Here is a 14963-nt window from a genome sequence, read left to right on the forward strand (position 1 = left end):
TCCGTCTCCTCCCCGCCCCACCCGCCTTCTCAATGTATGCCTATGAGATAGTCTACATGCTTACAAGTCTGAATTACTATCTCCAGCCGGGATCCCTCCAGAACTCCAGGTGCCCTTGGAGATCACACCAGATGTCCCTCAGGGGCCTACAAGACAGAAAAAACAGGCCCAAGTGGACACAGATTAGAGGGGACAGGGATGGAAGCAAGGGAGAAGTCCATCAGACTGGTCCAGGCAAGACAATGGTGGTCTGAACTAGGCAAGACCCGAGGGCAGAGAGGGAGAAGGTCAAATCCAGAGACATTCAGAGAAGAGAGAGCACCAGAGATGGGGGAACTAGGCTTCTTGGGGGAGGAGAGGGGTTAGAAGAGGAAGGGAGACGGCTCCAGGGGTCCGCTGGGTGTGGGTTTGCCCCGCAGTTACCTGCATGTGATGGAAACCCCATGAAGGGCATAGAATGGGTCATAACTAGGCCTTATGGGGTGAGAAAGGGGGGCTGCTGTTGACCACCAAGTGGATGAGTCCCCGTGGCAGCCCAAAGCCTCCCTCCTTAGCCATTAGCACCCTCTCCCTTTGTAGGGAGGCAGGGCCCACTCCTTGTCTCAGTCCTGAGTAGGACCTGGGAGAGTGTGTAAGGGGGAGCACAGGGACAGGTACCAGGGGCCTCGGACCTAGTTGAAGGCTGGAGACCACTCACTGCTCACTGGGTGGATCTGCGACCCAGGAAAGGCTTGAGGCCTGGAGATACCATGATGAGCCCATGTCCCTCCCCTGCTTTAAACCTGTCCGTAGCTCCCCACTTCCTCCTGGAGAAGGTCAAACTCCCTAGTTTGACCTTCAGAGTCTTTGAAGCTCCAGGCCCAGCTAGGCTGATTTTAGGTGGAGCCCACCTGGCTGCCAGTCCCACCCGTTCCATCAGTGGAATGACCGTCTCAGTCTGCAAATCACCATGCCTTTCTCCATGCTGCCAGTTCTGCCAGCACTGCTGTGCCACGTGTATGCTTTCCTGCTTCCTGCTTACCCTTCAAGGTTCAGCTCAAGGGAGCTCTCCTAAAGGCTTTTCTGACCCAGCAAAGGAACCACTGTGCCTTGTAGAAACCAATTTCATCCCCGTGGGGCATTTTCTGGGCTGGAATACATCTCCGCCTTTCTCTGCTACAGCAGTGTGAGAGTCTGGGGAGCAGGCGCCAGGTCTGGCTCATCCAGCCTATCCTATTGGGGGTTTGTGGGTGGGAATGGATGCACCAGGAGGGTCAGGGGTGGCAGCAGATGCTCCCTAGCCTTAGGGTTCAGTCTAGCTCAGTGTGTGGGAATGGGGAGCACTGAGAGAGCCAGACAGAGGTGAAAGCAGCTTTATTTGGGCAAGTGAAGGGCAGAAACACAGAGAGACCAGGAGACGAGGCAGTCAGGTCATCTTCAGCCTCAGAGAAGGGACACGGGGTTACGCAGTGCTCCCAGGCCAGCTTTCTGCTCATCCTGGCCCAGTACCAGTCAGCTCCAGACCATCAGGCGGTGAACCTGAAGCCTGTCTTCCCAGATCTCTGGAAAACAGACATCTGTGACACTCCCCTGGAGCCCCAGGCCATAGGGTGTGTAGCTGAGCATGCTGGACTTCCTGGCCTCACATGCCGCTCTGCCATGAACTAGCTGGTGTTTTGGGGCAGTTCCTTTAATGGCTCCGAGCCTCAGTCTCCTCATCTGAGGATACTGGGAATAATGACGGTACCCACTTCACAGCATTATGATAAGGCTTAGGAGAGACTATTGCATGCAAAGTTTAAGCATGGTACCTGGAAGAGAGTCAAATGTGCAATAAATATTATTTGTTATGACTGTTACTACTTTATTGAGACCTAGATTCTGGCCCCAGTTCTGCTATGTTTTCCTCTCTGGGTCTGCTGAGTTTCCGTCTGTAAAATGGGGTGTTGAAGGGTTAAGTGAGATAATGAATATGGCAGAGGCTTCTAAAATGAATGTTTATCTCTGCCCCTCTTCACTTCCCTGGGGCTGGAGGGGGCTTATCACCCCCACTCTGCCAGGTCTTTACTGGTTTAGCAGTCCAGGCAGTACCTGCTGCCATAGGACACGCCCATCTCCTCCCCTCTGCCTATAAGGCGGAGTGAGAGGAAAGCCGACCAGCAGGGATTGCAGTTAGACAGGATGAAGGACTTCCTTCTGGGCTGCAGGACACTACCCTGGAAGGGAGCTAGAAGTCCTGGGACTGAGGCCGCTGGGGAGAGGGATTGCTTTGAGGGAAATGGCCAGGCAGGAATGGGCCAGTGGGGGTGAATCACTTCTGCAGTGACCTCAGTTCCAGAGACCCTGAAGCCTGCTCCAAGGCTCCCAAGATCTCACACACACACACACACACAACATACAGGAACAGAGACAACAATAAGGATACTTGAGGACAGGCAGAGGCAAGAGGCCACCCACTAGACATGTTTCCTCTGTCCAGAACACTCTTCCCAGGGTCTGGAGTGGCTGACCCCTCCTCATCCTTCAGGCCTTGTATGAGAGTTAACCTCGTTAAGCAGGACCTCCCCACCAACAAATGCATTCACTCAACACTTACTGAGCCCCATTTATGAGTTAGGCACTCTTCTAGATCTGTGGACAAGACCAAGTCTCTGCTCTCTGTGTATAAAGTAGCACCTGGCCCACCTCGTTCTCAAACACAGAACATTGTATCTCTGATCTCTTTTTATTGTCTGTCTCTCTAACCAGAATGTAAGCTCCACGACGGCAGGGACGTCAACTGCTTGTTTCACTAATGTGAACCCAGTGACTCAGTGTATAAACCTGGCACTAAATCACTAAAATGTGTCTTGATAAATACTTGTTGAGTAAACAAATGGACACAGAGACCAGAGATAGACAGATGCACAGACACAGCCATGCTGAAAGGCGGATACAGACATTCAGAGATGCACAGAAATATAAGCATACACAGACACACACAGGATTACCACCACGACAGTGCCATCACTCCTGAGCCTTCCCGCCTTCCCTTAGGTAATTCAGCTTGGTCACCAAGTGAGGGGCTGGAGGCACTCCTGCCCTGGAGCTGACCTAGTTTTTGCCCAAAGTCAAGACTTATATTGGTCCCGCACTCCCAGTTCAGGGCACAAAGTCGGCATTATTTGAGGATCCCTGTTTGGAACTCTTATTTTACTTTTTCAGGTGTCTTCCGATGAACAGAAATTTTAATATAGTTAAATCTGCCAATCTTTTAAAAATGTTTGTGGTGGTCCGAGAAGGGCAGGGATAAATAACCCTGCAGAGACCCCTGCCCAGCCCGTGATGCCCCTCCCACTTCGGCTCACCGCTCCCCCAGGCCCTGAAGCACCCACTAGGGGCTCAGACCTAGCACCGCCCCAACCCTCCCGGAGGCCCCGCCTGTAAGCCCGCCCACTTGTGGTCGCGCCCTCCCCTGGCCCCGCCCCTCACCTGTTCTCATGGGCGGAGAGGAACTAGATGTCTCTTCCTTTTGCCCAGGTATTGGTAGTTAATATTCTGCCACCGGTGCTTCCACCTGGAGGGAGGGAAAATTTGGCAGACAAGATGGGAGAAAGGCTCCCCTACTCCTTCAGGGTTTACGCGCCCACTCCACCTAGCCCCGCCCCTTGGTCGGCTCGCCGTCGCCTCAGGCGCTGCCCTTCCCAGTTCCGCCCCCTCCACCCGCTCCCAGGCACCGTCAAGCCCAGCCTATCCAATCCCTGACTGGCCCTCGACTCTTGGGGTCCGCCCCTACTCACAGACAGACCCCGCCCTCCGCAGTAGGTCCCGCCGCTTTCCCAGAGTGCCTCCTCCACCCCGCCCCGGTCGCTTTCGGTCTCGGTCTCTGAGGTCCCTCTTTCTCCGTCTCCCTCTCTCCCTCTCTCGCCCCCTCCTCCCGCGCTCACGCGAGACGCGGGCGCGCGCCGTAGCAGCTGGGCCAGCGCGCGGAAGGCACGTCGACCAGGCTGGTGGTCCCGGGCAGCAGGAGCAGGTTGCGCGTCGGCCAGCGCCAGGTGGCGCCCGGCGGGCGGCGGCGCTGCGGACTCAGCCAGTAGTCGCCCAGGCTGCGGCGGGCGGCGGGCGCCGGCAAGGCCGGGCCCCGACAACCCCAGAAACACAACTCCTTGTCCAGGCGGTGCGGGGGCGTGGCCCGGGGCCGCCTGCGGGGAGATGGGGCGGCAGTTACCCCAAGAGGGCTCTACGAGCGGGGAGGAGGGGCCGCCTCGCATCAGACGCGGCAACCGCGGCCACTCCTGGTGGATAGAGGGACTGGGAGGAAGATTGAAGGCCCACATCGGGGCCTTCCTAAGGACCTGGCGCCACTTCCCCCAGCTGCCAGACCAGGGCCCTTGTTACTGCTGGCGCCTCCCCCAAGCCCCCTCACCGGGACAGAAGAAAATTCACCACGAAGTGGGCAGTCTCGGTGAATAGCATGGTGTCCAGGCCGCCTGGCCCGGCTTTGGCCTCTTTAATACCTGCCTGGGCGTGGAGGGGGAGGCCTGAAAGCCCATAGTCCCCCCGGGCCTGGCTGTTTTTAGCAGGAGGCCTCAGCTGGTAGCAGGGGGTGGGGGCAGCGCCTGCTGGGGCCTAGTCTGCTGTCTGACTTCACCAGCCGCTTTAGTGGGGCGGAGCTGGTCACCAGATCTTAACGATCCCCTGAGACGCTTCCCCCCAGGACCCAGGATAGAAGGGCAAGGACAGGAGGGCAAGGAGAGGCGGAGGCAGCAAGAAGGGGCTGAGGACAAGAAGGTCGGCTGCCGGTTGAATAAACCCTTCCCTCCTCCACTCAGGGGCCTCCAGCCCCCAGTCACACACCCTGATGGTGTACTCAGGTAGAACTCACACCTCAGAAGGCCTCTCTGCTCCCACGGCCCTTTTTTCCTTGCTCAGGGCACTCTTAAATGTCAGAGGCAGAAAGCTTCTCAGCCAGTTCCTACTTCAGGAATTTTTTTAAAGATTTTATTATTCATTTGTAGAGAGAGGGAAGGGCAGGGAGGAAGTGAGAGTGAGAAACATCTATGTGAGAGAGAAATATCGATCAGTTGCCTCTTGCACATGCGCCCTAATAGAACGCCGGGCAGGTACCCTGCCCCAGAATTGAACTGGCATCCTTTCGCTCTGTGGGCTGACACCCAACCAACAAAGCTGCACCAGTCAGGACAGGAATTCTTATCTGGAGGCCAGGAATGAATTTTTGGGAGCTTCAGAACCCCCAAAACTGTCTGCAAAGTTCCAAACACAAATATATTTCTGGAAAGAATCTAGAAAGAGTCCCTGACACCTACCTTTCCATCCCTCCAAAAAATGTCCTTGAAGTGGTCTAACCCACTCTTTGCAGAAAGGGAAACAGGTTTGGGGCGCGGTGGGGGGAGGGTAGAGAAAAGCCAAAAGTTAAACTCAGGCTTCCTAGTACTCTGCCTGCCCCTGCAGAGGGTGAGCCCCTGTCCTGCAGAGCATGGGGTTCAGGGCTCAGAGCTAGAAGCCCAGGCTGGGCCCTGCTCCTCGACCCCTTGGGATCCCGAGGAATGCGCTGGCCCAGCTCCCTCTCCCACACTGCCACTATGGGCTATTTCCCCCCCGGTGACTCATACTGGCTGCTGAGGACAGTGGGCAGCTGTTCTGAGCCCCCAGAGTTCATCCACTACAGGTCCTGACTTGCCCCCTCCATATGTGCAGCCATGTTTGGGGATTTAGTCTCCTCTTTTCCTCTCCTCCCCGTGCGGAATCTACCTCCTGCCATTCCTTCCCCTTTTCCCTGTCTCCAATCTCTCCCTCTCTGACAGCTCCTTCTCAGCAGCAAACAAACAGGCTCTAGTTTTTCCTATCTTTGAAAAAGAAGAAATCCTTCCTTCCACCCAGTGTCCTTCTCCAGCTCCCCTTCACAGCCAACATTCTTGAAAGAGTTGTGTGCACATGCTGTTTATACTTCCTCCCTCAACCCCTGCATTCGGCTTCCTCCCCCACCATTCCACAGGAACAGCTCATCAAGGTCACTGCTCACCTCCTTGGTGCTAAATCCAAGGGATGCTCTCAAGGCTTTATCTCACTTGACACCTGAGCAGTGGTGACTTGACTCCGGCAGTCAAATACTCCCTCCTGTCTGAAGTACTGTTGTGTCCTTGCTTTTTTAGACATTATGCACATTTGACTTTCTCGCCTATCCTACTGATTGCCGCGACATGGCAAATTCCTCACCCTTTGCTCACTGCCTAAACACGGGCATTCTTGGGCTAGCTGCAGTGTGTCCCAAGGGAATCTCACGGGTCCCCATGCCTGGTGTCCACCTGTGTCAGAGACTCACTTCTCTTTTTCCGTCATGACCTCTCTTCCCTGCTCTACACCTGTTGCTTGGACCCTTCCCCCTGGATGTCCCACCTCACAGGAGACATGCCCCACACTGCCCTTCCTCTCATGTCCCCCAGCTTGGCCATTTTCTCAGTCTCCTGAACTAGAAATCTGGGATTGGTTCCAGACTCTTCCCTTTCTCCCCGTTTTTCATATTCAAGCAGCTACAAAAATCTTGTCCTCGCCGGGACATACGGAAATCGCCTTGCTTCTCTCCATTTCCACTGCTAACACCTGGTCCAAGTCCCCACCGCCTTTCACCTGGGAGGCTGCGGCAGCCTCCTTAATTGTCTCCCTGTTGCCGCTCTCAGTCTCTTAGGTGTTCCCTTCCCACAGAGCAGCCAGGGCTGTCTTTCCAAAACAGGAGTATGTCCCTCAGCACAGCGTCTGCCGCAAAAAGTTCACCCACGGCGCACATCACTCCCAGCGCCGGCACATTTCCCACCCTAAGGTCTTTGCCTGGGTAACGCGTCTCATCTCGGTTCCAGTGTCAGTTGCTCAGGGAAGCCGTTCTGACCCCCAGCTGGCTCTGCGTTTCCTTCTCCTCACAGCACTGTGGACTCTCCTCTGTGGAGCAGTCATTCATTAGCCAGTCTAATCGGCAGACATTCTACAAACTCCTGAGCCCTCCCATTTTAAGCCTTGGGGCCGAATATGACATAGCCCCCTATCCTCAATGCGCCCATATCATGAAGGGGTACACAGCCATTCAACAGGTATCAAGGAATGTAGGTAAGTACACAGTGGGACAAGTAGGTGCTATGGGAGCGCAGGAAACAGGCGGTCGAGTAGCCTTCTTTGAGAAGTGACAGTTAGTGGAGATTTGAAGGGTCAGCGGGATTGGGAGGGAGGCTATTCCAGGCAGAAGGACCAGCGTGCTTAAAGGTGGGAAGAACGTTTTGTGAAGAGCTGAGGAGTGCCCAGTGTGGCTAGGCAGTGATGTAAACAAGCCATTGAGGAGCTTTATTTTTTAAAGATTTAATTATTTATTTTTAGAAAGAGGGGAAGGGAGGGAGTAAGAGAGGGAGAGAAACATTGATCAGTTGCTTCTCACACACCCTGAGCTGGGGACCGGGTCTGTAACCCAGGCATGTGCCCTGACTGAGAACTGAACTGGTCACTGTTCTGTTTGCGGGCCAGCGCTCAACCCATTAAACCACACCAGTCAGGCCCATTGATGGGATTTAAATAGGAGAATGACATGGCTGGGTTTGTGGTCTTTATAAAACCAGTCTGGACTGGAAGAATCAAGCAAGGAAGGAATCAGGGAGACTGGTTAGGAGGCTGCTGGGGTAATCCGGATGAGTAGCAGGGGGGTTGGTGGTGGAATCAGAGCAGGATGGACTGTGGCCGTCTGGCTGGGGGCGGGGGTGGGACAGAGAGGGGGAATGAACATGATTCCGGGGCTTTTACTCCAAGATGGGGTGGAGAGAGGCCATGGGATCTGGGCCACCCATAGCCCTGTGGTGACCAACTCACTGATCCACCTGGTGCTCGGTTTCCTGATGTCTTCTTGCCAGGGGTCCTCATTCCCACTTTTTCCTAGAGGAGCAGACGGAGGCCCAAGGGGTAGAAGGCTGCTCAGAAGACCCAGGATGAAGCAAAGGGCAGGGGAAAAGGAAGTTGGTCAGAGTCTGGATGTGACTGGGTTTCAGGGAACGTGACTCCTGGGGTTTCCTTGGAGTCTGGAAATTCCAGTCGCTGGATCCACCCTAAGACTCCGAAATTCCGAGATGCTCGGTCTCTGGGGCGCAGTCCTTAGAAGTCGTGGGAGCCTTCTAGGGGCTGGGAGTCTATATCTGAAGGACCACCATCCTCTGACAGGTCCCCAGGACTCTTGACGGTCCCTAGCATCAGGGTACACTTCGCATGAGTTGGCCCGTGGTCTTCTGAGGTCAGGACCCCTCACACTAACCCCGGAGGCCGGCAGCTGACGTACCCACATTGTACAAGGGAAGACTTCCAGGGGTTAAGGAACTTGCTCAAATTCATACAGCTAAGACAAGGCAGCAGGAGGATTGGAATCAAGGTTTGACTGACAGTGTGTGCTTTTAACTCCTGAACTATATTAAGCCTGTTGACCCCTGGTTGATTGGCTCAGTAAGGGGAGGAGGCTTTGCGGAAAACTTGCTTGTGGTTGGGGTGGCTGCCCCCCTCTTTTATCAAGTGATGGGAAAGGGTAGTGGTGACGTCAATTGTTGCCGTGGTGATACAGCAACCCTTTCCCTACTGTCTCCATGGTAACCTGGGGGTCCATCTGCCTACTTCACCCCCTCCTTCTAAAAGGGGGCCCCTCAGGGAGGGGCTGGCTAAAAGTGTCTGAGAGAGAAGTCAGGGAAGGCAGTGATTCAAGCATCCTTTTTTCCCTGGGCCCCTGCCCATTCCTTAGGTCCAGATAATAAGGCTGGGATCTGGGAGTTTGGCTTTGATGTATGGGGGCAGCTTTACTCTTTTGGGTGAGGGAGGCAACTGTTTTTACCACTTGGGATTCCCCTGGAAATTCCCCCTACCAAGTTCCCAGGCTCCTGAGCAGAACTGCTGGGAAGTTGGCAGAGGGAGGCAAGAGGGATTCCCCAATCCCCTCTCAGGCTGGTCATCACCCAGCTGCAGGGGACATGGCTGGCCAGCTCTCCGTTGCCCCTTGAGGTCAAATGTTGGAGCAGCAGCAGCAGCAGCCGCCGCCTCTTGTTCATCAAGCGCTAGCTGTGCCGGAGATTCCTTCCTGGTGCTGTACTCACATGACTTTACTGAAACCTTCCACCAGGTGTCATTAATGTCCTTCCACAGATTTGGAAATGGAGACTCAGAGAAGCTAAGTAACTAGCCAAAGGCTGCACAGCTTGTAAATGGCAGGACTAAAATGCAGGACTAGAATTTAGGCCAGTGACTTCCACAGCGGGAAAGAGGAAAAAGCAACAGAGAACAGAATGGAAAAGGAGATGAGAAATAGGAGAGAGAAGTGATCTAGACTGGAGCCTGTCACGCTCCCTGTCACCTACAGAACAAAGTTCAGACTCAGTGCCTTGATCCAATGCCTTCTCTTTTGTGAACTCCTTCCTGGGTCCCATGAGTTCTGAGCTTTGCAAGGGCCAGGGATTAGACTCGGGCCTGGGCTCTCAGCACCTGGTGTGGCCCAGGTAGTGACTGGTGAAAGTTGATTGAACTGAGTTTCTTGAACTTGCCCTCCACTTTTCTGCCTCCAGCCTTTGCCCACAGCGTTCCTTCCTCCTGGAATGCCCTTTCCCCTAACTCATGGACATCCTATACCTCACTAGACTCAGGGTCTGGTCTTGTGGCAATATATGTGTCTGAAGGGTCTGGAATCTTTGCATCCCTCACTATCCAAGCAAATGGAAGGAGGCAGTAAGTCTTTTTAAAGGAAAGGAGGATTGAGAAATGAGACAAAGGAAGTAAGAGGGGTGAAAGAAAGGAAGAATGGGAAAGAATCAGCATTTTGGGGCTGGCAAGGTCCAGAGAGATCAGCTGGTCCTCTCTACAACCTTTTTTTCAACCAGTGAAGAAAGGTGCCCTGAGGGAAGGGACTTGCCTGAGTGAGGCCTCCCAGTAAATCATGTGAGTTCTATGATTTCAATGTGAGTTCTAAGCCAGGTGACTTCTATGAGGGTCAAGTTTACCACTGAATCAATCCCCAGTGTCCCGCACAGACCTAGTGGACCTGTACTGTCTGTGTCAGGGACAAAGCCTGAACTAGAACCCAGGGGCCTGACACCTGGTCACACTGTCCGAGGCTCCTTCTTGCCATGGAACGGAGTTGTCACCCTGGCCCCTGCCACTCTTTACCCCTTCTTTTCAGGCTTCCTTTTCTCCCAGGCATACTCAATCTTCCAATCTTTGCATAAGCTGCCTCTGCTCCTGGGATTTTTTTTTTCTCCATCTGTACCCATTATCCTCTGATGATGCTGTCAATCACCTGGCTGTGCTTACACCTCAAGGGAAGGCTTACTCAGGCCCAGACCGTCAATTATGGTCTCGCATCTCCTTGACGGTGGTAATTGGCCCAAGGAGTGTACACGTGATTTAAGAAGGGCCAATTGCTGCCCTTCCACGGGTAGGTACACAGAGACTGGGAGAGAACACCTCTCCCTTCTTGGGGTGTCTGAGCTGCTTGCAACCGTGTTGCCTCCCCAGAAGATAATTGGGGATGAGAGAGGAACAATGGGGTAGTCCTGGGCGGGGGGGGCGTTGAGTCCTTGGTCTCATCCCAATAGATTCCCCGATTTCTACCGTTCTTTCCTTAATCACTAGCTTATATCCTTCCCAGCCACTTTCAATCCCAACGATCAATTACTTTTTTATTTAAGCTAACTGCAGTTGCTCTCAATGGTGAGACCATATCAATACAGAGCCTGGTAATTTTTTCTCTCTAAAATGACAATGGCCTCCTAAGGAGGGTGACTACTGTTTACAGGGAATGAGGTCCTTTTTCTGCAGAGCCATGGCAGGCTGAGCAGGGCCTACATTAAGTTTGGTGGGGATGGAAACAGCTGGATTATCCCACTGAATAGAAGAACTGAGAGTCCCTGAGGGCTTCTCCAGGCAGTAAGAGGAGAAGAGTGAAGGAGGAGAGAGAAGCCAGCACTAGGGCCTAAAGCCAGGGTTTATTCCAGGGAAGGGACAAGCTCGGTGTGCAGGGGCTTTCAAAGAGCCAGGATGTTTTAAAGGACCAGGGGCTGAACAGTCATCTGAAGTCCTCACTTCGAAGTAGACCTTTTGGCAAACATCCTCTCCTTCAATAAGCCTACATTTGGCACTGCCTGGGACAGCGTTTTGTGTAGAAGTCAGCAAGTCACCTTTCAGGTGACCGTGGGATTTTGAAGTGCTCCGGGGACAGCTTGGCCTTCTACCTATGTAAATTAGGTGAGGAAAATTGAGCCAACTGTACTTAGATCTCAGGGGACAAGAGACTGGACCTAATCTTTGGCTTACATATACTTTGCCCCAATAGTAAAATAATATGGGTTCATTAAAGCAAAAATGGAAGGTGGAGAATACTTATTCAGCTTAAATCCTACACTTCCAGGCAACTCTGTGTCATGGGCCCCTCCTATGGAAGGCTGTTAGGTCTGAGGACATTAGCAACACCCATCAGTAGGGGGACCCCAGGCCCGACACTCAAGGCTCAGTTCCCTCGCCTGTAATATAGACAGTTGAAATCAAAGTTTTTTAAAGGACTTCTTCCCCAATCTTTTTTCTGGTCCCACCACTTCTAGAAGAAACTAAGGTCAAGATGGACAGGGTATCTCCCTAAACTCTTCCAACAAAACCAGAGGTGCGCAGGGTCACAAAACAGCAGGCAGCAAAACCTAACGCCATCTTGGGATCATTAAATGAACCTGGTGTGGGTGGTCATTCTCTATTCTAAGTTGTCTGCCAATCCTCTCCAATCCTGAGCTTCTCTAGGCCCCAGAGTCCAGCACAATGTGATTTTCACTGGAGACTATGGAGAGAGACGGAGGGGGTGAGGAGGATGAGGAGAAAGGGCCTTAGAGGAAAGGGTGCTGGAGAAGGGGTCATGATTAGCAAAAAATGGGGGAGGGGTGGGCGCCCGGCCAGAAGAAAGAGGACGGGGAAGGACCAGTCCCTGGGGCTGGGAGGATCCAAGGGAGGAGGCAGCTATAGGGAAGGCACTACGGGATGGTGTGGCGCAGTCAGGGGGCCGATCCGGCGGGACAGACATACACGGTCAGTCCGGAGTGGAAAGAACAGTTTATGCTGTAATTTATTAAAATGTGCATCATTCTTTTATTTTAAAATGTGCATCATTGTCTCGTGCTCAGCGCGCGCGACGTGCTCAGGTGCACTCAGGTGGCGCGGGCCCGGGGGCTCCCGCCCATAGCCAGGTAGACGTCGATGGGCACGTGCAGCAGCGTCAGGCAGTGGCAGCCCGGGCAGCGTCGAAGCGGCCTAGGGAAAGCAGTGCGACAGGGGCCGCTGTTGGGGTATTATCCGTGGAGTGCACTTGGGGTTTCCGAGGATGGGACGAGGATGTGGGGCCTTTACTTAGGGTGGGGTGGGTGGGACTGGGGACGGAAAGTGGGACGGGGATGACCCGGGAGTGCAGGAGGGGCTGCAGGCTCACCTGACCGGGTTGTGCTCCGTAGCTACCGGCTCTGGGCTGTCCTGGGACTCGGGGGGTGGCGGCAAGGCGAGGGGAGTCTCCAGCCTCAATGGGGAATCTCCGACCCTGAGGGGGCTCCTGGGCACTCATGTCCAGGCCCCGGGTTGCTCTGCGTGGGGAGGGGCGAGGCAGTCAGGCTGCTCCCGGACCGTGCCCCCACCCAGTCCCTGCCCCCTGGGCTGTTGCTCACCTGCCGGAGGCCGAGGCCGGTCCCAGGCTGGAAGCAGCTGCCTGAGCCCTGGCTGCCAGGAGGACGCTCCGGTCCAGGCGCAGCCGGGCAGGTGTCTGCAGTGCATGTGGGCCCGGGCGTCGAGGGGGAGGGCTGCATTGTGACCCGGGCCTTGGCGTGGTGACCTCACAGAACCCGTTCCTCCCGCCGGGGAACCCACCCACTGCCCGACACCTAGTGCAGCCGTGCGCAGGGAGCTCTCGGGTTCCCGCCTTGGCGCTTTGAGACTGGGTGGTGCAGACATCCAGCAGCTCCATGGGAGCCCAGCGGCAACGGCAACCAGATGGGAGGAGGCACCCACAAAAAGGAGCCTGGCATTTTAGGAAGCGCCGGCACCCCGGAGCGCCCCTCTACACCGGCCTGTCCTGGCTCGGCGGTGGGAGCGCGGCGATGACTTAACCGGTGCTGGGTTTGGTGGTGCTGCTGCTGAGGGTAGGCCATTTTGGCCAAGGGTCATACAATATTTACATCACAATTGGGCTGGAGTTTTAAAATGTCTAGCCCTCTCCCTCCCCACTACCTGCGGCTGCTGTGTCCAGACGGAGAATGTTCTAGCGCTGTGGGCTGCTGCGGGTGAAGTCCCTGGGGGTAAAAGGACCCGGCCAAGGGCGATGGTGGAGTAGAGCTGCCTCACAGAGGCAGCATGAGCTAATAGTGTGATAGGAAGGAAGCGCTACACAGCATGGAGGATTTTCTGCTCTCCAATGGGTACCAGCTGGGCAAGACCATTGGGGAAGGGACCTACTCAAAAGTCAAAGAAGCATTTTCCAAAAAACACCAAAGGAAGGTGGCAATTAAAATTATAGACAAGATGGGAGGGCCAGAAGGTGAGCTGGGGCCCCTTTGGAGGAAGAGGGGGCTGGTTGTGGTGGGTGGGGGCTTCCTCCCCTTTCTGAAACGGAGATGTGGCTCTGGAGTAAGTCACCAGGGAACAGAGGGAAGCTGGGAGTCCAGGAACACCAGACCCTCCAAAATCCAAGCTTGAAGTGGCAGGAGGCGAAGGGTCCTCAGAGGCAGAACCCAAACCCATCAAAACAGACTGGCAGAGAGCACCAGAGGGCAGACGCTGGTGTGGAGGCAGGTAGCGATGGGGAAAAAACTGGGCTCAGAGAAGGAACTGTTGGTCAGGAGGCAGGGGCGAGAGGAGCTGGTCACCACACTACAGGCAAATCAGGCCTCACAGCTGAGATTCAATGGCTTTGTCCAACAGTCCCCCAAGTACCCGGACACCTATGGTCTCACAGGCTGCTCACAACAGTCCCTGAGGTTGGCAGGGAGTGGTTCCTTTGAGTAATATATTAACTACAAAAATAAGGTGAATATTCTTTGCATTGTCCAAGCACCTAAACATTTAAGACTGTTAAAAGGAACTTGACATTGTGATTAGAAGGTACCAGACCCAGCCGGACATGGTGGGGAGACAGGTAGATGTTGAAAGGCCCTTCTGGACTTGATTCCCCATCTCTTTTTCCTTTGTTTCCTCAGAATTTATCCAGAGATTCCTACCTCGGGAGCTCCAGATTGTCCGCACCCTGGACCACAAGAACATCATCCAGGTGTATGAGATGCTGGAGTCTGCCGATGGTAAAATCTACCTGGTGATGGAGCTGGCTGAGGGGGGGGATGTCTTTGACTGCGTGCTGAATGGGGGGCCACTGCCAGAGAGCCAGGCAAAGGCCCTCTTCCGTCAGATGGTTGAAGCCATCCGCTACTGCCATGGCTGCGGTGTGGCCCATCGGGACCTCAAGTGTGAGAACGCCTTGCTGCAGGGCTTCAACCTGAAGCTGACTGACTTTGGCTTCGCCAAGGTGTTGCCCAAGTCACGCCGGGAGCTGAGCCAGACCTTCTGCGGCAGCACAGCCTATGCCGCCCCCGAGGTGCTGCAGGGTATTCCTCACGATAGCAAGAAGGGTGATGTCTGGAGCATGGGCGTCGTCCTCTACGTCATGCTCTGTGCCAGCCTACCTTTTGACGACACAGACATTCCCAAGATGCTGTGGCAGCAGCAGAAGGGGGTGTCCTTCCCCACTCATCTGGGCATCTCGGCCGAATGCCAGGACTTGCTCAAGCAGCTCCTGGAACCAGACATGATCCTCCGGCCTTCAATCGAAGAAATTAGTTGGCATCCATGGCTAGCAAGCACTTCATAAAAGCAATGGCAAGTCCTCCCCAATAAAGCACGGGGAGAAAGCAAACCCAAACCTGCTTCTAAAATGGTGATATATATTTTACACTCTAAGTTTACTTATC

The 14963-nt window shown here is 54.4% G+C and overlaps 2 protein-coding genes across 3 annotated transcripts; one reads left to right on the plus strand and one right to left on the minus strand.

Moving 5' to 3' along the window:
• Positions 1-6791: 6791 nt before the first annotated feature.
• TSSK3 (testis specific serine kinase 3) lies at positions 6792-14914 on the plus strand. 2 transcript variants are annotated; one of them, XM_045190789.2, is made up of 2 exons: positions 6792-7077; positions 14199-14914. In XM_045190789.2, the coding sequence occupies exons 1-2, from the start codon at positions 7035-7037 to the stop codon at positions 14861-14863; spliced, it is 708 nt and encodes a 235-aa protein (XP_045046724.1). In that variant the 5' UTR covers positions 6792-7034; the 3' UTR covers positions 14864-14914. The 2 variants fall into 2 exon arrangements, with proteins under 2 accessions (XP_045046724.1, XP_024410547.1); XM_024554779.3 differs by lacking the exon at positions 6792-7077 and adding an exon at positions 13396-13540.
• Positions 12068-14423, minus strand: FAM229A (family with sequence similarity 229 member A). The gene is given in 5 exon segments (XM_053920308.1): positions 12068-12270; positions 12446-12498; positions 12500-12593; positions 12675-12730; positions 12732-14423. Coding segments are annotated over 5 exon segments (387 nt in total). The 5' UTR covers positions 12813-14423; the 3' UTR covers positions 12068-12167.
• Positions 14915-14963: the final 49 nt, after the last annotated feature.

Source organism: Desmodus rotundus, chromosome 3 (genome assembly GCF_022682495.2).
Source record: "Desmodus rotundus isolate HL8 chromosome 3, HLdesRot8A.1, whole genome shotgun sequence".
NCBI lineage: Eukaryota > Metazoa > Chordata > Mammalia > Chiroptera > Phyllostomidae > Desmodus > Desmodus rotundus.